Genomic DNA, 26,227 nt, shown 5'->3' with positions numbered 1-26,227 from the left:
GTGCCTCAGCAAATTAGAATTCATTCCAACAGCAGCATAGGTTCAGATTTGTTGGTATTTGAAATACAAAATGGGCCTTAGGAAATAGGCTAAATGAAGGAGTTGTACAGAATGTGAGATTTTGGTCCCATCTTTCAGCCAAGCTATAAACAAGTGTGTTTAACCTGGCATGTACCTGGCTTTTAGCTTGTTTGTTTTTAAAGATTTTGATTGGATTACAAAAAATCAGGTCTAAAGTCAGCTTTTTTGAAGTCAGCTAGTTAGCCCATGCCATCTCTTCTATGCTGAATTGTTGCTTGTTATATCTGTTCCCTAGGGCTTTGCCCTGTCCAGTGTTAAATGTTTCTGATGACGGGATTCCACTCTTCCCCTAGAGAGACAATTCCACAATCTAATAGAACTTGCCATTAGTGAAATTTTACTGATCATCAGCCTTAATTTTTCTCTGCTTAATTTTATCCTGTTACTAGAGCGTAGTGATTGATTTATTCTGGGGAAATTTAGTAAATGGTTCCTACTTCACAGGATGGACCTTACAATAAATAGCAAATTGTCATGACCTATCTGTGGGTGTCCTGAGATTACACAGGAACTCAATTTATCTCGACATTCATTCCCTGGAAGCTATTTCTGTCAGTACCAACTCAGTGGAGGAATAAGCAATGAATTTAACCGCCAGACTGCCTGCCTCCTGCCCCAGCACCAGCCTTGGAGGAAGGAGATGTTTAGTCGCTCCCTGAGCACAAGGCTCAGAGGCAGGAAGTCCTGCGGGGTCTGGTGCTGTGATTGTGCCCGAAGGAAGGGCATTTAGGATCTGGTTCCCCTGTCACTTGCCTTAGTTCCACATTAAAGGAGCTTCACTGATGAGGTGGAGTTACTCCTGGCTTTTATGGGTGTAAAATAAGGGAAGAATCTGACCCTTATAAATTCCAGTCTATCAATCCCACGTTTTCCCTGTGCCTGGTACAGAGTTTATGTAACTGTCCCAGTTCTAGTGAGGCATTTTATATCTCTTTATACATGCAGATGATATGAACTCTGTCTTCATGTCAAGGGTAGGTCTGGGCATCTGTTCAAACAAATTTGAGGTGCCTCAGCTCAATAAATTGCCACTCATGAGCTCAGCTGCAGTATGTGCCCATGTATGCATGCTGGGTATGTAAGGTGCTAGGCTTAAACTAGTAGGTTTTACTTCATTTCACCACTTAGGAGGAGAAATGTTTTGTTATTATGGCTCAGCTGATGAGCAGTAACTTCTCCCCCTGTGGAAACTTGACAGTGTCTGGTAATGTAGCCATATTGTACTTGCATTATGAGGATGGACTAAGGTATTTATCCTTAAAGTTCTTATTTCTGGAGTTTTTAGAAGGTGGCAGGTGCTATGTGATTGCATGTGGTTTATTCTGTTGGAAACAGGAGCAGTGCCAGGAACAAAGAAGAATGATCATTTGTCATGGTTTAACCCCAGCCAGCAACTAAGTACCATGCAGCCGCTCAGTCACTTCCCCCCCACCCAGTGGAATGGGGGAGAGAATTGGGAAAACTCATGGGTTGAGATAAGAACAGTTTAATAGAACATAAAGGAAGAAAATAACAGTGATAATAATAACAATAATAAAATGACAATAATAATAATAATAGTAAAAGAATTGGAATATACAAAACAAGTGATGCACAATGCAGTTGCTTACCACCCACCAACCAATGCCAAATTAGTTCCCAAGCAGCGATCTGCCCCGCCCTGGCCAACTGTCCCCAGTTTATGTACTGGGCATGATGTCACATGGTATGGAATACCCCTTTGGCCAGTTCGGGTCAGCTGCCCTGGCTGTGTCCCCTCCCAACTTCTTGTGCCCCTCCAGCCTTCTTGCTGGCTGGGCATGAGAAGCTGAAAAATCCTTGACTTAGTCTAAACATTACTTAGCAACAACTGAAAACATTAGTGTGTTATCAACATTCTTCTTATACTGAATCCAAAACGTAACACTATACAGCTACTAAGAAGAGAATGAACTCTATCCCGGCCAAAACCAGGACATTATTCTAATCTTTTATATGTGAAATTTCAGATAGCTATCTGGAAATCATTGATGTCATAACACTCCCTCTTCAAACTTTTCTTTCATTTTTCTCAGGTATAATTGATTTCCTTGTGAGCCAGCATCCTATTGCAAAAGTACTGAGAGACCACCTGGTCTTCAAGATTGCACCCATGCTCAATCCTGATGGAGTATACCTAGGAAATTACAGGTATGGTGTGGAGTATGAATCTGTGTATTGTTGTATCTACCTTATTCACCCTGCACTGTTTTGTCACTGAATCATATATGGCTTGTTTCAATTAATTCTTCTTAAATTGGAGGTTCTTATGTGGCCATATGCTTCCTGAAGTTCCCATCGAGGAAGGGGACTCAATGGCAACTTTGCTTGCTTCAGGATGTAGAGAGCAATTCTCCAAGATAGCAGAGTATCTGCTCTGCAAGCTTCCTCTAGGTGTGGGAGTTGAAGTCAGCTTAGAGTTAGACCTTAGCTGTGTTTTATAAATGCATTCATTATGCTGCTCATCAGCCTCTATGTAAATGTGTCAGTCAATCACAGTTCCCTTCAACTACCCAGATCATCCATTAAAGTCACAGATTTCAGTCTATTATTGTACTGTAATAGATAGGGATACATGGAATGGAATAATCATTCCACCCTATGCTAATTTTGCTTCATTTTAGTATTTGAATTACTACTTTACCACCTCCTCGGTTGAGAATGTATTCAGATAATCTTTTGTTTTCCCTAAAATTGTTAGCTCTTAATGCATTTATTTACAAAATAAATGTGCTGCTGCAGGTGATAATGAAAAGCAGTTGATTAGTTGATGATTTGTTTGTGGGGGCAATTACATGTACCACATAGTTCTCTGGAGAAGCCCCTGAGAAATGTAATATACTGTATGTGGTTTTGCTTACAGCGCAAGACTAAATAACACAACACACTCTGTAGCCAGGCTACCTTGAGCTTTGATCTAATTAGGTATTGCATTGCTAAGCAGAATAAGACTGGGTTATTGTGTGGATAAGGAGACCACTGAGGAAGAAGCTAGAAGTTGCAGAAAATGGTGCTGCTGGCTCCTCTTTGGTTTGATACGCGCTTCTTAGCCCTCCTGTGCTTTGCTACTTACTAAACTGAAATAGCAGGGAGCTGCATAAGTGATTTCAACAGTGCTTATATACATCTTTTATAAGTGAAGCGTCCAAGGGCACATGGTCTCCTTCCAGCTACACTGATACTCCCTCAACTCTTGGCAAATCCAAAACCAGAGAGCAATATTGCAGTAGTGGTGTCTGACAGCACAAGGAATTTATCATAATGGTTATGTCACCTTACAGGAATAAAGCCCTAAAATGGCTCTAGAATTTGATACTACATTGCTTTTACTCTGTTCCAGGTGCCCTGCACGTAGGCAACTCCAGTTGCAATTAAGTAGCTTACGTTTTCCCCCATAAATTCACTCGCCCTGTAGGTTTTTCTCCTGCACTATTATTTATACTTTTTGAGAGGCATGCAGCTTTACAGACATGCATATGGCTCATAACTTGAAAAGCCTTTTGGTAACCCAGATATTATGAAAGGGCATGTGAATTCATTTGGAATTGCTGAGCTTGATGGTATACTATTGCATTAGCTTTTCAAGATGTGCAGAATTTTCAACCCTCCTGAACTAAAGAGACTTTTAATGAGGTAGTTGGAAAAGCATTTGATTTTCTTGCAATTCTTCACTTTATTGACAAATGGCCTAATGTAACTGATAACTTAAAAATGAGGGTAATAAGCAAAATGCTACCTATTATCTTGAGAAGAATATTAAAAAGCCTAGTAATGTGCTGGTGTTGTAGTTAACTAGTGCTGAGTGAATAATTTACAGCAAACACTTTATTTCCTGCTCATACAAAATCCACAAGCACATCACAATTTATTTGCTTGAATTTACTGGATGAATTTTTTAAAAATCTCTAAGGATCAATTGCTAGTATTTGAAAATTTAGCTCTGAGGCTTCTCTGTGATTGGCTAGATAAGTCTGTTTCATCTCTTTTGGTCTTTGTTCAGATTAGCACATAAATAGGACTTTCAGAAGTCTTCCACGTAGCATGGAATAACACAGATCTATTGGCTGGGGACAATCCTCTTGCTTTTGCAAACAAGGTCTGTGGTGCTATATGCAGCAAGAGCAGTTTTAGGCATTTGAACTTTTACTTCCTGTTATCTCCCTCTTTCTCAAAGCAGCAGCTAGTGACTATTTCTTTGGTTCATTGAAGGTTCACATTCAGACCTATGCAAGCTAAGATAATGAAATGGGTAATTAAACCTCATGCTTGAGTTTGTAAATTGATCTCCTGCCAGTGTGAGAGAGATTTTTTTACCCCCTCAGTACACAGCTTTGTACAATTGGCAAAGTATACTGTCGGATGCACTTCGCTGTCCTCTGAAATCCCAGGCGCAGTGGGCACCATTAAAAGCCCGAGTATGTCAGCAGTTCTCATAGAAGGGATGGGATATACTAGTTCTCCTGTGATCAAAACAGGAACTAACCACTCATTTACCAAGGATATGGTTACATTTGGCTGATGGGATTTTCTTCATTGTCATTTTTGGCGATGCAGGACTTTCCCTGAGGATGTGGGTCCTGTGCTCTTCTCCAAAATCCTTGTTCCTTTGTTCTGAGTGCTTGTGAACTGAGGTTTAGGAGTTTAAGCTGAATCTGCAACAATAATGCCGAGAACTGTGTGTTATCTATAAACTGTTGCTCATTCTCAAGAGAACAGGCCAAATGGGTTGTGACTCTAAAGGGACTTTCTTGTGGTAAAATGTTCATAACCAGCAACAAGTGAGTTTAATATCACAGCTATAAAGCACAAGTGCTCGCGGCACAGACACATCTGTGAGGAAGGTTGTTTATAAGTTGCGTGTACATTCAGACGGCTCTAAAAGAAATGGTCATGGAAATGAATGTCAGTGCCCAGTGTATCAGGATGCATGGAAACAGGGTGCTAAACTTTACCGATTTATTCAAGTATATGCAAGAGTTTAAGAAGTGTATTTGTGAACCCATACAGTTAGGAATGAAAAGACAAGGTGCCTGATGTGACTTAAAGGGGTGGTTTAGCAACCCCTCTAATTTAGAATGTTTATACACAATTTTTAAAAGTATTTTTTAAAAATAAATGGAAAAAAGTTGCAATTTGATTGTAATCTTAGAGCATAAATCTCTTCAGAGATAGTGAACTAGAGCGGTTCTCTCTCTTAATAGCTATTACTTACGTACATAAACCAAGAGAGTTGGTGAAATTACCTCTACTAGACTTTATTTCCAGTGGAATTTCTGCCTGACTGTTTAGAAATCAGAACATTTAATTTTTACTTTCACCTGTTTCTTTCTGAAAAGAGCTGAGAAATGAAAAATCATGGGCAAACCACTACAGTAGATCAGAGTTGGCTGGGTACAAGTGTCAGAGGGGTTAGGTGCAGAGAAGTGGAGCCCTCAGAGTGCAAATTCACCTGCAAGCCAAAGTCCTGCTTGCAGTGCTAGCTGTTGTTTGCTGGTTTGCTAGCATCATGCCCTTCTGTGAAGAAGCCTACTAGACTTTGCTCTTTCTTCAGTGAAACCAACCCCCTCACCTAGCCCTTTTCTTGCCACATGACTATACCCAGCTCTTTCTAACTTCCAGGATAATGAGAGGTACCCACTGTTCACTGTGGTCAGGGATGTAGGAACTCTCCCAAAACAGGAAGACAGGCTTCATCCCTTTCTTGAAGTCTTTAAAGCCTAGTATTACTGTACTTCTAAGTGTAACTGGCTTTGCAGTTACAGTGTGTAGAAAATGTTATGCCACATGGGCTGGTTAATTAAATTGCCCAAGAAGATGCTGTTGGTTGACCTAGCTAAAATAGTCAGTCTTCAGCATAATTTGCCGTCTGTTCTGGCTGGTAACTTGTCCTCAGCTCTCACTTGAATTGAATGACCCCTTTTGCTGGGGATGGTGCATGACTTGATCTTTAGCTTTGTGAAAGAGCATGGCAAAAAATAAAAATATTTGTGAGTTTCTCCATAACACTAACCTCTCTGATGGATTAAACTGTGAAACAGTTTTAGGAAATAAAGGAAAACTAGTGCTGGGAAGAGATTTCTTGACTTTTCTCTCTCTGTTTGCAGTATAGCATTATCATCTTCTGAACTTATTACCATCCCCAGGGAGGTGGGGTTAGACTAAGAAAAAAAATGTGTTCTTGATTTAAAAGTCGTGCATCCCCAGGCTTGGCCTGAACTTTCCTTTATCGAGAGCTTGTTCTTAAGCTGGCATTCTGCAGCTGAATGCTGAAATGTGTCCCTGCAGGCGAGATGACTGTACCATACCATCTTAGATTAGTTCCAATTTGTCAGCCTCACCTTCCGGAGATGAAACCCTATACTGGCACCAAAAGGGATGTGTTTCTTAGTCTGGGCAGCTCTTCACTGAGGTATCCCAGAAATGCTATGACAAGGCAGTTGAAATATCCTGACCGTTCTCTAAAGGCTTTGTTGCCTGACCCAGTAAGGTTTCCCGTTCCTTGCTGTTTCTGTGTTGCCTTCAGTTGGTTAGCTGTAGCAGTATCAGCCTTCAGTAAATTAAAGCCATGAATTAGCTGAAATGTTCTAAACTGTCATCACTACAATATCCTTCTAACTTGATGGTAGGGACTGCAAGAATTTGTGTGAATGGGGAGAAGAGGGCACACACTGATTCTAATCCTTTCTTGTTTCACTGTCAGGTATGATATTTTTGAAGTCAACACAATCTTTACTGCTTGCTTGTGTGAGGGGTTAACAAAGCAATCTGTTGGACAGAAAGAAAGGAGGCCAGTTCTACCCAGACCGGAAAGCCAAATTCACAGTAAACAGTGTCAGAGTCCATATTGCAATGAAAGCTGTGTTGGGATGAAATGTTTTAGACAAATGGTATAATTTTGCCCCAGAAATGTAGTTTTGTAACAACTGAAATGGTTTGTGGAAGTGAGTTGAATTTGGCAAATTGTTTCAAGTGAAAAAAGGGAGCTGGGAAGGCTTGAGAAACATTTAAAATGATTCATGTCAGCATTTTATAAAGGACAATTTTTTTTTTTTTTTGTTAATGGCATGATTTGTTTAAAATCTGGCCTTTTTTAAAGATCCCTTTTGAAGAGTCTGAAATACAAACAGAAAACTAGGCTTTGGACCAGATTAAATATTTCAGATTTATCCTGAATAGTTTTTTGTGTACTTTATTTCTGTGACTCTAGAAACAGTCAAAAGTTCAACATTTGTGTTCACATGTGATTTACGAGCTGTAGCTGTCTTTTACCAGTAAAAGTATCTGTGGACTTTATCCAAATTATTTTAGCTCTAAATCTGAGCTGTATGTTGTAACACTGAGGAGCGCTGATTTTGGTCTTTGATGATATCACTTTGGAGGATGTACCTATACCTGCATACATACGTGTGTATATGTACGTTCACAGTGACTGGTTATGTTATGTGGTTCTTACTGTCACTTGTCCAGTTGTGAGACATGGCTATTTGTGTGCATACTGTCTTTTGCATAATATCTCTTAATTATTTTTCACCTATTTTTCTGGTGGGGAAGGTTTTTTTCTTAGCTTCTTTTAATGCATATGAAATTAATGCATTGCCTTGAATTGAAAAACAGAGTATCCATCTGAGATGACAAGATGAAGCTCTCAATGGAGTTTATTTTTCCTAATTAGGTGTTTGTCATTGTGTATTCTATATAACAACATATAAGTAAACAATCATGGACCTTTTGAATAAATTTATTGGTTTTATTTATGTTACTGGGCATAAAAAAATCTATAATTACCAGGTACAGCCGCAATATAACTGGTATTTAATGACAATTACTTTTTGTTACCATAGAAATGAGTCCAAACTAGTTACCTATAATTTCTCATTCCCAAACCTCACACATGTTGTATTGCGGTATTACCATAGTAATTGCCTATTAGTCATCATAAAATAAGCAGTTACCCAGAAGATATCAGGATAGTGTGAAATTTCTCATCTCTTTCAAAACTTGCAGCACATGCCGCTTCTCGTCTTCCTCTAGTGGGATTTTTGCCTGAATGAAAAGAATGTCCGTTGTACATTAACCCAAGGGAAGAAGGGATGTGATTGAGAGAGAATTGTACTCTAAAAATACACCAAGTTAGGAAAAGTATGTTCCATCCCCTGACAATATAGAACTATTTCTTATTATTGAAAAACAGGGATTTTTCAGTCCCACAAAATGGAGGTTTGTTCCTTGCCATGAATTTCCTATTTATTTTTTTTTCTGATTCAGTTGTGACCAAAGCAGAGGCTACACATCTTAGGAGGTCTGTGAGAACAGCCATGCTGTGTCAGACCTCACAAGCCCGCTATCCGCTAACGCAGCAGTGGTCAGTGCCACTTTCCTCCTAAAAGCAGGAAATGCCTATAAGATGCTTTCCCCCAGGTACTTCCCCAGCTTCCAGTGATTTTTGTTTCAGACTTCCCAAACTCTTGGGATTTCTGTCTGCTCAGTAACGTGCAGTGGATTTGTCTTCCTAGCACTTGTCCGGTTTGCCCTCAGATGGTAAGCATTAGCGCTCTCAGTCTCCTCTGGCCTGAAGCTGTTCAGCTCCTGCCCCAGTGCAGGAAGCATCACCCACTTCAGCCTGCTCTGAGCTTTGTGGACTTCTCCTCCACGGCCCCTCTTGCACCTTTTGTCGTCTTAATTTAGATTGCGTGTTACTGATGCCAGTGAATCTCTCTCTGTGCCTGCCTAGATCGCATTTAGTATCAGCTGGGGGCTGGTGACTCATGGAGGCAAATGATGTTCCCCTTCGTAGCCGGGAGGACAGGAGAGGCAGGCCATAGGTGCCGAGTGCGTTGCTGACCCCCGATAGAGTGGTAGCAACTGAGCTCTTCTCTTCTCCTCCCTTTCCAATTTCAAAATTGGAAATCCAAGGGGGCTTTCCAGTGCTTCAGTGTCTTTTGACAGCCTGTTGTTGGATTAAAAACATAGCTGTGGCCAGGACCAACCACCCTGATAATGGGGAAAAAAGAAACAGAAAGAGACCTGCCACAGTGAGGGAATGGCCATTTCCTTTTATCGCCTTCTCCCATGCGGCTGGGGGAGAGGATGAGGCATGGCAGAAGCTTTCTCCTCTCCCAGCTCTTGCTTGGCATTGAGGACAGGTCAGGAATATTCTGTGCTGTCTTCTTCCCGCGTCCCGTGTGTGTTTGCGTCTGTTTTGGACCTCCCAGGTCATGCAGTATGCCAGGTTGGGGTCCTGGAAAGCAAAGTCCAGGGTGGATCTGCAGCAGACACAGGTGTGCTCTGGGCAGCAGCAAAGGAAAAGACCAGGGAGGCAAGTGAGCGGCAGAGGTTTTCTATGGCCCTTACATCCATCTGGCTCATAGCATTGCCATTCCTTTCCTGCTTGGAAGTTTTCTTTCCATTGTGGCTTTTATTTCCCAGAGAGCGCTGTGATTGTAAGACAGCGGTTACAGTGGTTGCTGTTTTGCTCACCATTACTTAAAAAAATCTTCCTTGTAAAAAAGTTGTCATCCTTTATCTTAAAACAAATACTAGGTTTGCAAAGGGGTTCCTATCTACTGCCATTGAAAATGCTTTTTATATTGATGCGGTAACTGCTCATTTAAACCATATTACAGCTCCTGAGTATTTTTCAGTTGCTATTGATGTGACAAATTCTCTTGCACAGAGGACTGCACCAATCAATAGAGTCAGTATATGTGCTTTAACAACAAAGCCACATGCCTTGGGGTTCCAGTTGAATCTGAACCTTTTAGTAGTGTTAAATAAAGCTATATTTATTTTGCTTTTGGTGCAAGAAAAAAAAAAAATCTGAACCCAACCTAATTTAATACAACTTGTTGGAAGGGTTTGAAGGCAGCATTATGGGGCCATTTTCACATGTGATGAATACGTAACTAGTGTCAGAGCTGCTATTTTGTTGTTGTAAGCGAACCCTTCTCTTTTAGTTAGATTGATCTGAGACTACAGAGTAGCCTTTTATTTTTAGACAAGCAGGGAGAGAAGTCATAATGAGAAATATTGAAATCATAGCTTTTTTATATCTGCCATTATTCCACTGAGAATGAGACATGATGTCCTTAAAGAGACAGGGCTATTTATTTTCCATTTAAATAGCACCATTTGTGATTATTACCTTTGAGCCGTTATGCAGAGAATAAGCACCCAACTCATGAATCCCAGCCAAGTGAATCGAAGTTTTGTACCTAAGTGCCATTTATGCCTGTGAGTTGCTGCAGGAGCCTATTCTCGACCTTCATTGACTTTATTTTTTGCATGATTTTGTCTTCTAGAATGTATTTGTAATTAACAGGGGTCTTAATGTCAGTTTGTTTGAAATGTTTGTTTCCTTTCCTCCCCTCCTGAATGGTCTGAATAATCCCATCTGGGTTTCTTAGCTTTACTTTCAGTTAAGTAACTAAACATATTGGGCTTTCTTCTCTTTTTTCTCTTACCTCTTTTTTAAGTCTGGCTTGTATCTCTGGTGATTTGAGTTCTTGTTCATAGCAGCAAATGAAGGACCAAAGTCTCCAGTGGTTGGTTGGTTTGTTTTTGTGGTTTTTTGTTTGTTTTTTTGTTTTGAGGGGGGGATTGTTTGTTTGTTTTTTGGGGGGGGGGTTGTTTGTTTTGGTTTGGGTTTTTTGTTTTGTTTTGGTTTTCTAATTCTGCAAATTACTCGGTAAACTTCAGCCAATTTGCTGTAGGTCTTTGTTTTGGTTTATCCATCTGCAATTTAGGAATAATTAGGTCTCATATATCTAAAATTAGCTGTGGAGCTATATTTATTAGTGGGTGTTAAAAACCATGTTGCATTCCTTGGCTTTGAGGCACTGTGTAGGTACCAAGCAGTATTGTTTAGAAAAACGGTATCTTTAAATATACCCATGCAATCAAAGCAGTTCTTTATTGTTAGTTTTGCACGTGAGAGAAGGGAGAAACACACTGAGCTGGTCTCTGTCTAATGCTGTAATGAGCTGAGCTCTACTTCTCGAACAGCAGTTGCCAGGCCGCAATGCATGGCATTTTAGAGCTGATACAAAAGACTGGAGGGCTGCTCTGAAAAGGCTGTTTGCCAGACACAGGAAGTTATGGCTGTGACACAACCCAAGAAATATGCCGTGTGTTCACAAGTGCCATCTGCTGGTACACTTTATTGAGCTATTTCCAGCGACAGGTGCAAGACACGCCTGTAACTGGCTTTTTTTATTGGTGGTCTTCAGGCATCTGCCTGCTTACACGGCACATACTGGTAGCTTCTAAGATGTGTTGCACCTAGCTACAAATGCACCAAAGCGATCCTCCCGCCCTAGCAGTTGCCATAAGGATGCTGTGCCAAAATGCCTTGAAAGAAGGGAGATGTCAGCGCAGTATCAATGGGCAGGAGACGTGTCCCTGGGGCACTTATCCCAAGAGGAGATGGTCTGTTCTATGGAAAGTCTTTGTGTAGCTGTCAGCAATGAGGACAATCCAGATTCCGATTCCCAAGGCTTTGTCTCCTCCCTTCCCCTCCTGCCCTTGCCCTTTGTTTCGTTTTCCTTCCTTAATACAATTATGGTCCCAAATAAAAAGTGTGGTTCCTTGCAGAAATCAAGAGCAGATGAAGCTTAGTGTGAACTGTGCTGCCTTTGTCTGCATTATATTTGCCTTGCCAGCAGCATCTCTGAGTTGACTCATCTGGGAGCAAATCCCAGAACCTGAAGTGTTGACAAGGTTGAGCTCAGCTCCAGCCCTGCCTGTATTCTCCTGCCCTGGGATGTAAAAGCTGCATCTAGCCCTGCGGGCACCCACACAACCGAGGCTATAAACAGGGATTCAGGCTGTCCTTGTGCCATCAGTTATTGAGTGGGGCTGTTCCCTAACTAGACTGCTCCATTCCGGAGTTATTTTGGAAGAGATTTCTCTGTCCTAACTCCTGGCTAGCATGGAGTTAGTGTAGTACTTGGCAGTACTCTCCTGACTTCCTGGAGAAGAGAAGGCTCCAAGGAGACCTTACTGCGGCTTTTCAGTACTTCTGGGGGTCTTATAAGAAAGATGGGGACAGACTGATTAATAGGGCCTGTAGCTATAGGACAAGGGGTCATGGTTTTAAACTAAAAGAAGGTAGATTGAGACTAGATATAAAGAAGTAATTTTTTATGATGAGGATGGTGAAACACTGGAAGAGGTTGCCCAGAGAGGTTGTAGAAGCCTCACCCCTGGAAACATTCAAGGTCAGGTTGGATGGGGCTTTGAGCAACCTGATCTAGTTGAAGATGTCCCTGCTCACTGCAGGGGAGTTGGACTAGATGACCTTTAAAGGTCCCTTCCAACCCAAACCATTCTATGATTCTGTGGTTCTATTACTCTCGAGAAGAACTGAGACCCTCCTGTCTGTTGGTTCAGGGGGCAGAGCCAGGCTACTTTTGTATTTTAGCTTTACAGGTTACACTTCAGTGCTGGTTCGTGCCAGCAGGGTTTGTCTTTGGAACAACTAAGGGAAAAATGGAAACTACAAGTCAAGAGGAGAAATATTTTCCTTAACTGTAGAAATGACCAATTAGAGGTCAAATTCTGCCTTAACGAGAACACCTATTGTTCCTTCTAGGAGAACAACCTAAAAAGGGAGAGCGAGGAAGGTGTTTTGCCTGCTATCTGTGAGCATAGGAAGGCTCAGCATGTGGTTAGTGTGTATCCCAGTTTTGGATTGTTCCACCCCAAACAGCATCTCAGAATCTTTTCCAATGTAACTAACATTCCTTTCCCCACTCCCATCCCCCCCATTTCGGCAACATCTGCTCACCTAGACCTACAGATTCACCAGCTGTCAGGGAAGGCAGCTGAGGGATTAATTCTTTATGAAGATCTTTCTGGACAGAGATCCTGGGATTTTCTGAAGTTGCACCCACTTACACAAGATCACCAGCAGCTAGCGATCACTTCTGCAATCTCTGCAAGAGTCCCCTTCCTTGTAGTCAAGTTTTTTATTGAGTTATACAAGCGAGGGGTTCAGTACTCACTTTCAGTTCACTGGGAAAGGATTTATCACCTATCAATAGAAAAGTGCTGTCTTCCTGTTCCAACTGTCACTGTGTGGGTGGGGAGGGGGAAATCCCATCCAAGTTATTAGGAAACCAATAGCGGCCTACGGGAATGTTTGTTTAGGTTGCTTTTTTGTTGTTTTCTTTTCCTGGGTGACAGCTGTTCTGTTCTTTTTTTTTTTTTTTTTTTTTTAAATTGCAGCACTTAAAATGATGGCAGCTTGCTGTATAATTTATAATATTAGTCCTAAGGGCAGTGTCATTTAACATGAAAACAATCCTGAGACAAATCTAAATAATAAACATCCCATTATCTAAAACAATATTGTATTAATAAAACAATTAAATAATCTGAGGATGTACATTACTTCTGGGGAGTGTAAAGGCAGACACCTGCCCAAAGTTCCCACTCACATGTCTTGATCAGCACATTGGCTCCCAGACACTGTAATCTCTTTGTGACTTAGAAGAGCCCTGTTTTCACTCTTTGCAGTAAAATGTCTTTAAGTGGTTCAGAGTTGTGATGTTTCCTCTTCTCTGTTTGGAGAAGATACCTTTTTATTGGCTTAATACTCATAGGTGAAGTCTCCCAAAAGAAACATGGCTAAGTGTTGAGTTTCAGGAGCTTGCAAGGTGTTGAGGTCTTGAAAACTAGTCCTGGTGCTCATTTGAAAATTTAGGTTGTGGCTGTAAAGGAAACTTTTTATTTAGCTGCTAGTACACAAGCTTTTTCTGCTGAAGCAGGGAGAGATTGGAGACTGCTGTTTCACAGCTGCTTTAAGCTAAGGAAAGTGCATGTTGGTACCCAAAGGGGCAGTTCAGTTCTGTTTTCCCTCCTGGCTGTGCATCCCTGCCATCTCCTTTTTGCCAGAACTGGTGCTTGTGCGGCAGTGCTGTGAGCCAGAAAAGGACCGATCCTGCAGAAAACCATCCTGACAAAACAGTTCTCACATGGCTCCCTATGCAGCCAGAAAAATGGGACCAAGACAAGAGGGAGGAATGAGCAGAGAGGGATCCCTTTTTAGTAGCAGCTTCGGTGTAGATGGGCTTAAAGCAATTTTGAAGCCAGAGCCCAATATCTAGGTGGCCGTTGTGCAGGTATGCCAGAGATCTTGGAAATGAAAGACAGTAGTAACCAGTTATTTCTTGGATGGTTGTTGGTGTGTTCAAATGCAACCATGCCTATATGATCTCTTTCTTAGAATTATTATTTGCTAACCAGCAGCAAATTATTATTTATAATACTTGGTAACAAGTTGGGTGACTTGGCATGTCCATTCAGGAAAACAGGGACTTTATGGTGTTAGAGGCTGGAAATGAGCTGTTTCCATGCAACTGTTACACCCCATTACGTGCACACGGTGAAAAACTGTCCACAAAATCCTTTTCTCTCCTCCCTCCCTATAAATACAGAAGCCATCATAGCTGTGCTGACACGGCAGAGGGAGCAATTAATCTCATAGTAGATTACTTCTCTGCTGCCCCTGGCACCAGGCAGAGGGGAGATGTCAGGGTAGTCTGGGAGGAGGTAGATGTGACAGCTGACTGACAGCTGATGGCTTTGCCTGGTTGGTGCCTAAGAGCTGGAGGAAGAGTGCTCTGCCAACATGGAGGAGTTGGGATCAGAAAAGGGATGTGACATTTCTGGACACACAGTGTCAAGCCACAAAAACATTAGCTGTCTCTGCCAGCGTGAGTGGGACAGGTATTCTGCCTCTTCTTCCCCTCCCAGACTGGGAAGGATGTATATTAATAGAAGTATATGCGACTTAACGTGCAGCTACTCAGTGTTAACCCAGGTCCCCAGGGAAGAGAAGTGCTTATTTCAGGTTGCGCAGATCATAAACCTGCTGCCTTGTGTGGTGCGTGTGCTCTGAATACTAATGTTGCCTTTCACTTTTCTTTACTGACACGGCCACTGAGCTGATGAATTGTATAGATTATACAATGATAATGGATGGGGAAGGGGAATTTCATCTGTCTCTTTAACCAAAATATGAACAGTAAATCCTGCCTGTTTGCAGAGAACAGCTGGATTTCTAATAACACTGGAATGCTGGGGGGGGGGGGGTAGCTGCCCCCTCCCTTTCATCACTGCCATTCAGACATCCAAGCGCTTGCAAAAGGACTGGAGCTTTCCAACACCCTGAGGCTAATGCAGCAGTTATCCTGGGAGTCTGCCAGGTCTGTTGGATCTAGGAAAAGGCTGAACCCCTCTATGGTGCCTCTGCACCATGCCCAGAGGAAGAAAGGGAGGCAGGGGCCTTGCATGTGATTCTCCAAGTAACAGCTGGGTGAGAGAATGGGTTTTTCTTGTAAACAAGACCAGTCTCTATGCATAGACTGGGCTGAGCTGTGATCTGATCCTGTGCAAAGCAGCGAGTGAGCTGCATTGTGGAAGGGCTTACGGTAAGGTTGCGTGTATCTTTGGGATTCTCAAGAACTGAAAGAAGGATGTCATAGAGATGTACAAAGCCTCTCAGTCTTGTCACATTTTGTATTATTAATAACAAGTTTTGTATATTAATTTGAATTGAAATAGGTTAGCAAGGGAGCCTGAATATTTAGATGATTGATAATGCATTGACACTGCAGTGTTGACCAGAAGCCACAATACTGTTCTGCTAGGTGCTGTACAAGTACATCATAAATGATCCTCACTTCCTAAATGCTTTCAGAACTAAAAGAATGTGGCACAGAAGGTGGACAAGGCAATCAAGCAACCTGTTATAGCAGGGGAAGACAGAGTACTAAATATAATAGGATGAATAGTGGTAGGGTTTTTTTCCTTTTTTATGTTTTGGGGTTTTTTTTCCCCTCCTCTGGTTGGTGGCAGGAAACACAATAGCTAACTATACAATCAGGCTGAATAACCTTCATATATCAACTGATAATAGGACTACTTTAAATTTGGTGAAGCCGGGGAAGGAGCTTTCAGTGACAGAAAACATTTGCAAAGGAAGGTTGACCCAAAAGGTGTGTTTCTTCAGAATGGATTACTTTTAGATGTTCTTCCATTCTCCTATTCTTTACTCCTTGGGCAAAACTGTGAGGCTCTACTCAGCTCCCAGTTTAAGCATCATTTAAATTCTAGCACTAGGATGTTCGTTATTCTGTTGCAGCTGAGGAGTATTATGGTTCTACCCATTGTTTTACATCTGGATTAAATTGTTGTTTTGTGCATCTGGAGGTAGGTTTGTTCAGTAGGTTTTGGAAATACACAGATGTTCAAGGCCCAGTCAATCTTCTGGCAATGCTTGCTAGTGAGGAAGCTACACAGTGAGAATATCTATTCCATGCAAGCACTCCCAGCAAGTTTTGTGCCCCAGCAGTTGTCCTTGGATAGATCTTCTGTCTGCTCTTCCAAGACTGAAAAGAATCAATTGGCAAACTGCCAGTCTATCTCCCTTACTTTCTGCTATGCCTTTGCTTATCTTCTGTACATTTTCAGGTGCTAAAATCTTTTTTTGTTTTTAATTCTTCCAGTAGCGTTTACTTTTACTCCTGCTGTTGACATGCAAGGAGGAACTGATGCTGGTGTAGGTTTGTTCTTGACATCTCCATCTTGCTGATGCTTTGCTAACTAGTGTAAAAGAAAGACAGGTCGTATCCAGGAGATGCACTGTTATTGGTATGTGTGAGAGGCAAGTGCAATCCTACCAGACAGTTCTTGTTCCTTACATTGGTCACCTTTTCAATTACAGATCTGATCTGCTAAAGTCTTGTCATTCTCATTCTAGTTTCTGTTAATGAAATGCATTTAACTGTCAGCTCTTGTTAACAGTAACAACACAGCCAAGGATTCATAAATTCCCATGGAAGTCAAATGATTGCTACCTTAGAAGAACTCAGTCAAGTCCTTTTTCATCTTGAAGCTGGAGGAAGAGACAACCACAGCTTTCTTGATCCAGTGAACCAGAATATTTTGAACAATGAATCTATCTCAGACTTTTATTTCTGATTACTGTCTGAAAAGGTCTAGAAAAATATTCTGTTTCTAAGAACTCTGGGTTTTTGAGTCCATGTCATCACTCAGTTGTGCTCTCTGTATCTTGGATCTATCTCAAATTATTACTTGTTACCTGGAATATTCAAAAATTCAACTTTTCAAAAGCCAGACAGACAAGTGCAGCCCGTAGATGTGTAAACAGTTGTGTTTGGCACAGTTTGGACCTGTTCTGAAGAACTATAAGAATGAGAAGAGAATTAGAAAAACTGCTGTGTGACAAGACAGTCCTGGAGCTTAGTTTGTTTAGATTAACAGACAGCAGGCAAAAGAATGAATGACATGATCTGAGACCATATGTGGGGACTCATCAGTCCATGATCTGAGTCTGGGTACACATATAAGGAATATACTAACATGGAGGAACATGAAGGTTACTTTTCAGTATAATAGGGGAGGGCATAAAGAGCAGAATGTCTTGACACTGATATTCAAGAAATGAAGATTCAAGTCCTTGAGGGCAGGCTTTAAGACTGTGGTGTATTTTCCCTGATATCCTGTTTTGAAATCAAAATATTTTCCTAAAAGATCTGTTTGCGGTTTTGTTTGTTTGTTCTGTTGGGGGTTTTTTTGTGAATGGGAATGGCTTCAAGGGAGGTCTTTGTGTGTGAATGGTAGATCAGCAAAGATGATCACAGTAGCCTCTTTCTGGCTTTAAAATGTGTGATTTTCAAGCTATTGTACAGTGCTAATAGTTTTCTTTTGCAACAAGCCCATATACCCAATGATCTCTTGGTCTTTCTTAGAATTATAGGTAGGTTTGACTGGAAAAATTGGGTACACTGCATATAAAATTAAATCATTTGATCTAATTGAAGTATTCTATGAGTTCTGGAGAGAATTTCTTCCTTTCAAATGACAAATTCTATTAGGATCACTAGAAGCTAGAGGCTTTTTCTTTCAACTGTCCAATGCAGAGGGGTTTACAGTTTGGTATTGTGTAAGCTTAATAGGGTAAAGAAGAAACATCACAAAATAAAACTTCATAATTTCTCGGAAAATCCAGTTAGCTTTTGCTGACGCCTCCCTGAACACTTGCCTTAAACAGAAGCTGTTGGGCTGAAGCTGTATAAGCCCTGTAGTTGTTCCAGGTCTGCAGAAGCAGGAGGAAGATCAGCTTTGACCATTTGATCATTGCTGGCATGAATAGAAATGGTTTGTACCTGCATATTCCTCAATGACAGTTAAGGACTGGTGCTTTGTTTTAAGTCAAACATGAAAAAAATTTTTTCTTTATTTAAAAAATACAATCTCTAACCTGTAAAATAAAAAGCTGGAACATGGATCTGGGAACAACTAATTAAGTTGGAAGCAGGCCATGACTAACTGCTGGCATGAACAAAGAAAATAGTGTGGCCACATTCTTTATAAATGGATCTCTCAGTCCACATCTCTCTTATTTAGTCCTGGAAACAATACTGTATTTTCCTATATTTGGAGACATAAACCGTATTAAACTCTGAGCTCTTAAATGGTCTCAATGTGACTTTGACCAGTTGTCAAGGTGAAAGCTGGTATTTAGTTCTGTCAAGAACAGAATATTTTGTCTTTGGTAATCTTAACTAAAGCGATCACCTAAACTTCTCCCAGTATGTATGTTCATACTACCATTTAATTACCTGAAGAAGTCGTCTTGCAAATTAGAATTACTGCCAATGATAAATTGATAAAATACAGTAGAAATGCAAAGTGGTCGTTTACATGATTGGAACTACTTTAATGTAACTGGTTGATATTAAGAACTTTGTTTTATACCACTCCATGTTTCTTAATCAGTACTTAAAGAAAACTGCAAGGGAGATGGGGCCTGGACATCAGTTTTGTGCTCTTCACGTGCTCCTGTGCTTTTCTCACTACATCCTGCTGGAGCAGGTTGATGCGCAGGTACCCAGCTGGACATTCCTGTTCTGCTCGTGAGGAAAGCCTTAGGCCTGCGCTGGATTTGGAGGCTTGCACTCAGGTTTTCATAAGCAGCTTGTGGTTCTCAGGTGCTGAAGTTTTAGTTGCTGACAATGAGATCTGTCAAAGGCTTCTGGAGTCCAGATGAAGAGTGTTTAGCAGTTTTTAAAAAAACAGGCCCTTCTGTAGCATGTCTCAAATCAGATGCCTAAATAGTTAGTCAATCTTGAAATTTTTGGCTTTGGAATTTAAACTGTAGCTCCCCATTGATCCCATGGAAAGGCTCTACAGTTATTTGTGTTGCAAATGGAATAGAGGGGGGAGTGAATTTTCAGTTGTATGAAGCTTTCTCTTTGGATTCCTGTTTTATTGCTTGTTTCCATTCAGATGCACATGTACTGGTGGCCTGTTTGGCATTCCTCATCTCCCACAAGCCAGACACACAGTTCTGACCCACAAGTGGTGATAACGGCTTGGCTTCATAACACAGCTACTGCCACTGGATTTTGTTCCTTTGCACAAATGAGTCCAAAAGGACAAGGAGGCCAAACCAGCTGCAAATAAAATTTCCCAAGGGATTGCCTGCAGGCATAAATGCATCAGTGTTGAGACCAGAGCAGCTGCCTCTGTCCTGTTAGCTAAGGATCTGTTTTGGGGCAGTATGGGGCATCTCAGGACACACAGCATATGAGGAATGGAATTTGGAGGAGAGTGTTCAGCTGCAGGACAGAATTATGCCTTGGTGTACTCTCTATTTTTTTTTTTTTTTCCTCTTGAGACTCTTAAACTTCTCCCAAGAACAGCCTGGAATCCTGAGCTTCTATATGTTTGTTAAACATAAAAAAAAAGAAATTAAATTAAAAAAAGAAAAAAGGCAGAAATATTTGGCATCTATAGTTTGAAATGTTTCTCTTTGTCTAAAATTTTGTTTAATAAGTCAGACTTTTCTGGGTGCTTATGGGTTACCAATTAAAAAAAAAAAACCAAAAACAAACAGCAAAGGGCTTTCTGGTAAAGGGCAGATTTCTAGAACTAGCTCCGTAGTTCTCCTTCTGTACATAAGTGGATGTAGTTTTACATGAAGATGTATTTCTGGAAGCAGTTGATGCCATTGCAAGTAAGATCCTGGTTGTCTCTGCAAGAAATGTCTTGTAAGTAACAAGAATATAACAGCTGCATGTTTCAAGGCTCCACTGGAGAGTATTTCCAGTTGCCCTAAAAGATCAAAATATGAACATGCTTTGAGTTGTTTTCAGCAGTCTCTTTATCCCAAATTAAAAAAAAAAAAATTAAAAAAATCCTTCAGAGAGGGTATCATTAGATGGACGTTTGCCTATGTAACACACCTCCATAACTACAGTATGTAGGAGTCTCAGTCTTCTAATCTCCTGAAAAAGCTGGAGATCAGGTCTTTAGTATACAGACCTGAACAGGAGGGAAAGTGCTGTCATCTGCTTTTTTGTCTCTTTAAAATACCGAATCCTCTGCCCAGAGATTACAAGCGAGGGTCTGGCTTTAGTGCTGTAATACCTAATTGAATTATGAGCCTAGGTGTAGTCCTGAGAGAGGACTTAGCACAAATTCTCATACTGATTTTGGCACTTAAATTACCTTTCAGCCAATGACACTTGCTTTAATTTGAGTACCTGGACTGCAGCTACTCTGGGGCATATTTTTAAAGGTAATCTGTGCCTAATTCCCATTGATTCCAGCAACATGTCATGGGACAGAACCTGCTAACAAGAAATTAAGAATTAGCTACCTTATAACTGGCAGACAAGGACCTGATGTCTACCACCCACAGGACATACCAAATGTGAGCTCCAGTAGGAAATGACAGAAAATTGCCATTAGTGAGAATTTCTGTGGCAATCCTTGACTTGAGACAGAGTTCAGGAGACTTTTGGGAATGACTGTGGGGAGCAGAATCATAATAACATTTGATACTCTGTTTTATGCCTGGGCATAACCAGAGCCAGAGAATAAGAGCTAAAATGTGCTCTGAGCATGGCTGATCATTAGCTAAGGAGGAGAGGGGCCTTCTCTCTCTCCTTGCTTACTAGTCTGCGTTGGTATGATTTGCTTGCTGGTTTCTTATACCAGGCTGATGTGCCATTGCCACTAGTGTGTTTGGCACTATTTGATGTGGAAATACTGAGTGGAGTAACTGTTACATACCTTTTATTAGCCTGGGCTTGTGTGACATCCTCCTGAGAGTTCAGGGAAGCTTATATACATGTGGGCTACACTGACGTACTGAAAGAGCTCGGTTGAGTCACTGGGCTAATCCTGTGCTTTCACCTACCGAATACCCCTTGTTGCACTGACTCTGCTTTGGGAGGTTTAAAATGGGAGTGTGGAAAAGAGAGGCAAAGCACTATGTGAGGTCTGGAAAATATATCTTGTACTGCAAGATGAAGGAGATAATTCTATTTAATATAGGAAGCTGATACCACCATCATGCATGCATTCAGCCAGAGGGGCAAGGCAGGCACTGAAAACTTTAGCAAGGGAGGATATGACAAAAATATTTGGAGAGTGAAACTTTCAAATAGGAAAATAAATGTTTCAAATAGGGAAACAAGCTACCAAGGCAAGTAGCAGATTGTTGTCTTATGAGGCCTGCAGGTGAAGACGAACTTTTTCCTCCCTTACGGGTGTGTCTGTAGCAGCTTGGTATTATCAAATGGTCCGTTGTTTAAAAAAGTCAACCTAATTGAATTAAGGGTCTCCCCTGGCTTTTCAGAGTATGTGAATATTCCAAAGTTCATCACAATTTTCAGGGCTCCTCAAAGTCTAGTTTTCTGGTCCAGTTCTTCATAGCTTTCTAAAAATCTCCTCCAGGAGTATGCTCTACTCCCCAAAAGATCAACAGCATTTTGCAGAGCTTGGCACCCTGCTGACCAGGGCTTCCTTCTACACAAACACATTAAGTAGAAATGGAAAACTTATTCAGAGAATGATAGAAAATTGCAGATGCAATAATTATACTGGCTGGTGTCAGAGCGCTATTTACAACAAGAAATAATAATGAAACAACATTTACTTTATCCTTTTTCAGGGGCCAATGAAGGATAATGTGACCATATTCAAAATGAATCTTTTTTTTAATGTTCCATATTGCCTTCATTAACTTTTTTTTTTTAATTTCTTATTTCATAAACCTTTTTATTGAAGGGAGGGGGAAGCATAAGAAAGACACATTTTGGAGGAACAACAACTAAGAAAAGTTTCCTCCTAAGTATTATTGGTTCCACTACAATATCAAGAATGCTGCTGCCACTCTGTATCACAGCTCCTTGGATTACAGATTTCGTTAAAATCTTTTGTTGAAGGTCTTTTCACAAAAGTTTTTCTTTGGAAGTCTCATTTCATCCAATTAACTTTTCTGTATCTTTGAAGTTCAGCCAAGATCAGAGAGACAGTGACTGCTTCTTCCTGGGAGGCAACATAAGAGTAGTACAGAAGTCATATAGGGTAACAAAGCTTATTTTTTTATACCACAAAAGAGGTAAGGAGGATTTGAGAATCCTTCAGCTTTGGACATCTTTTGCCATTCTTGAGGTTCATTGATTTGAGTGCTGGTGGAAAGGACTAGCCACTTGGGTGCTTTTTCTGTGATCTTTTTCTGTGCACATGAATTCAGTTGCGAGAACTTTGCAGCTATTAATGTGCTTTTAGATTTATTCACTATGCAGTAGTGCTTTGTGTGTTTGCATTTTTAAGAGGGATGAAAGTATCCTTGTATACAAATTCCTGGGATATAGAGCAGCATCCAATGGAGAACAGAACTAATACAAGAGAAGATGAGTCAGTGAGCCAAAGCGCTCTCCTTGTCTCCCCCAAAGGGTAGACTCCCCAAAGTTAACCTAATTAAGGAGGGCACTTAGGCCATGAGGTTAACAGCTGTTCAGGAGGCAACAGAGAGCTCCTTTAGGAGCTGAGGTTAGACTTTGGAAATAGTTCCTTGTGGGAGTATATAGGAAAAGTGCTGTGCACGTGTGCATGTATGTGCATAGAATTCAGAACGAAGGGTTTAGATGCAGCAGCACCGACAAGGATGGAAATAGGTCAGTCAGTTGTTTAAGTGTTCTCTACGTGTTCCTTCTCTGTGACAGCTCTGAGTAGCAGTTGGAAGACAGCCTGGGATTTCATTTAGAAGCATGAACCAGAAGAAAAAGAAAAAGAGAAAGGAGGGGGTCATTTTCCTTGTTTTGATGCCCACGTGTCCCATTTTCAATTATCCCTCTCATCCACTCTCACTGGGATGCAGTGAGATGCCTACAAATGAGCCATGAGAGAATTTCAAAGGTTTGGATGCTCCATTTGGAAAACTGAGGGAAAAAAGCCGTGTACCTCTTTGGGTTGTGAAACTTGACTTGAAATTGCTTGAGGACGAAGTTTCCCTTGGGGTTTTAGCATTTTGAAAAGCCTGAAGGACTTTGTGTACCTGATTAGGGGATTACTATCTTCATGTTGTCAGATCTTGCCCTATAGGTTCTGGACTTTGCTTATTAGCTATACACCACCTACACTTTAAATATCTTTTTGAGTAATACAGGTTGGATTAATTTTGCTTAGCTCTTAGCCATCTAAAAGTTAGTCATCTACTCTAGACTGGTGGCTTAGAGCTGTCTGTGGTCAGTGGGGCATTCCCAGAAAGTGATTTGTATAATCTACAGTAAGTGGGCTAAACTGCCATATGGACAGATTTCTCTAACCCTGTTAACTTGCGAGAGTTGAGGGGACTGGGGCTAGAGTGAGATTTATCTTGCCTTTCTTAAGCTGTTTAACATGAGTCGAGTCAGCAGATCTGCTCTCCAGCTGCCATAAATTTACTGATATCCATGCATATGGTTATCAACAGAGTTGTACCAATTTACATTGACTGTGGATCTGGCCCACTGGATTTTTTTTATTTTATTTTATTTATTCTTTTAAAAAAAGTATAATAGTACCAGATGTTGCTATCACTAACTAGATTCTAGTTCTGGCTCAGTAACCATACATGAATGGTCAGTCTGATTCCTTATTAGCACTGAAGTGTTTTCTAAGAACATGAGAATTGCTACACAAGACTAAACCAACAGTCTATTTAGTTAAGTATCTTGTTTGTGATGAGCTAGTGCCATATGCTGGCATTGATATACTGGCCTCAGTATGTTTTTTTCTTTCTTCCTCTATGGCTTCCTCCCTCTGCCTGTCTGTCTTTTAATTTTGAGAGATTTCCAAACACAACTTTACCCGTTTGTCACATTTTTGCCTGGGAATCCTCTATGTGTTACGATGGAAGCGACTATATTTGTGGCTTGAGTTTGGATGACGCTCTAGAAATAGTTCCAAACTTTGTGATTGTTCCCATTTGCTGTATGTCATAAACAGTGACAAAGTAAATTCTGCCACTCTGAATGTCTCTGTCTTCTGGCTAAGGACTCTCTGCTTTTTGTGATCAGGTGTGTGCTCAGCTCCTCCTCCCTTCCACATTTATCCCTTTTATTCTCACCCTGCTTTTCAACACTCCCTTATCTTTTAGTCTCCTCAGTCCTTAATTTTTTTTCCTGATAACTGATCTACTGCTTTTATACATCTTCCCCACCACCACCGCCTGTCCCCTTGAATTGTGAATCTAACACATTTGCTGCCATTTGTCGTAGTGCTTTTGCATCATCCCTCTTCCCCCCATCTTTGCCCATGACTGTCTAGTCTTATTTAATGTGTACATTCCATTTTGTCCAGGGCTGGCTATTACTCTGTGTAGTACTCCCTTCAATCCCTTAAGTTTAAAAGTTTCTCTTCAAAAGTTCTTGTCATCTGCTCAAATATTAGAGCAAGCAGCACGGCACAGTGGAGAAAGAAGCAACAGGACTAAAGAGATTTTTTGATGTCAGACTTTGTCTTCAAATGTCCCTTTCTTGCAACAGAGGGTTAATAAAAGCCAAATGCCCCCTGTTTGCAGTAGGACTTTGGGTTTTTACAATGTTGGAGGGGGTGGTCACTTTGGGAAAACTGTGAGACAGGTTAATGATCCTAATTTGCTGAGCAGTATAGCCACAGAGATGGCTGCAGAACATGTGTTGTACCAGTGCGGAGAATGCCAGTGTTGGCAAATTGAAGTCCTGACTTATAATTCAAGGGGTGGGGGGAGGTCAGAAGAGCTATGAACACAAATTTGGAGAGAGACTTTTTTTGTTTGAGAATTGTCCCAATTATGGTGCTGGTTGCCTCAGGTAATCCACCTTTCAGTTTTCAATGATATGCTTGTGTATTGTTCATTACTGAGAAGCAGTGTCAAATATTTCTGAAGGAGACAAAACTTTGTAATTGGACTTTTCTGCTTTATCTCTCTCTCTTAACCTCCATCTGATAGTCATCTTGCCAAAACTGTCAAGAGAAGTAAAAAGCAAACAGCTTTTTTAGCCCAAATAATGTATTGTATGTTTTCCAGTTAAGCTTGAATATTGCATCCTTGGGAGTGGGGAGATATCTGTAGTGCTTTGGTCAAGGAGGGCTCTTTGGGTTTATTCATTCCCCCCCATACACATCAGTTAAGCTGTTCTGCTACATTGGAGGGAGTATCAACACTAATTTGTTTTTAGCTTGGATAAAGTTGCCTGTCCCAGTCTAGGGCAAGTTGCTTTTTCATATCTGAAGATAATTTTGCTAACCTGGTATATTTAGCTGTCCTGTGTCCACTTGGTGAATGCCATGTGCTGTTTATTCCTGCCTCAATAATTACCCACAAGAAAACATGAGTAAATTTGGAACTGGGGTTCTCTTCACATAAATAAGGCTTATTGAGATATCTCAAATGCTTATACCAGTATTTTGGATCTTAAACATTCAAATGAAATTCTTGTGAGGATATGTGGGTTTTGCACATGTTACTTACGGCTGAATGTCTGCCTGGACTTTCTGTGGGAATGACCTTGCTCAGAATAGTGATATTTCCTTTCCTGGCTGTAACCCAGAAGCATGGAAGGATGTATGCAGTTAAAATTAGCCAAATATTTTGCTGCTTCTTCCAGGGAGGGAGGTGATTTATTTACTTTTTGCAGAGTCCTGATTTCTATTTATGACTCTGTCAGACAAGTCCAGGATGATCTTGGATGATTCACTCAATCCCCCTCTGTTTCTCGGTCTTCTTAGTTGCAAAGTGAGACTAATACTATACACCTGCCTCACTGAAGCATTGGAGGACATT

General features: G+C 40.9%; 1 protein-coding gene across 2 annotated transcripts in view; it reads left to right on the top strand.

The window, feature by feature from the left end:
* Window positions 1-26,227, top strand: part of LOC128147873 (BEN domain-containing protein 5) — a 980,343-nt gene that overhangs the window by 775,417 nt on the left and 178,699 nt on the right. For both annotated transcript variants that reach the window (XM_052801053.1, XM_052801052.1), the window contains exon 8: window positions 2,136-2,250. In XM_052801053.1, coding sequence (XP_052657013.1) covers window positions 2,136-2,250 — 115 coding nt within the window. The remainder of the gene's footprint in view (window positions 1-2,135; window positions 2,251-26,227) is intronic.

This window comes from Harpia harpyja, chromosome 11 (genome assembly GCF_026419915.1).
Source record: "Harpia harpyja isolate bHarHar1 chromosome 11, bHarHar1 primary haplotype, whole genome shotgun sequence".
Taxonomy (NCBI): domain Eukaryota; kingdom Metazoa; phylum Chordata; class Aves; order Accipitriformes; family Accipitridae; genus Harpia; species Harpia harpyja.
The sequence above is the reverse complement of the archived record's forward strand: the minus strand, read 5'-3'. Positions and strand labels throughout refer to the sequence as shown.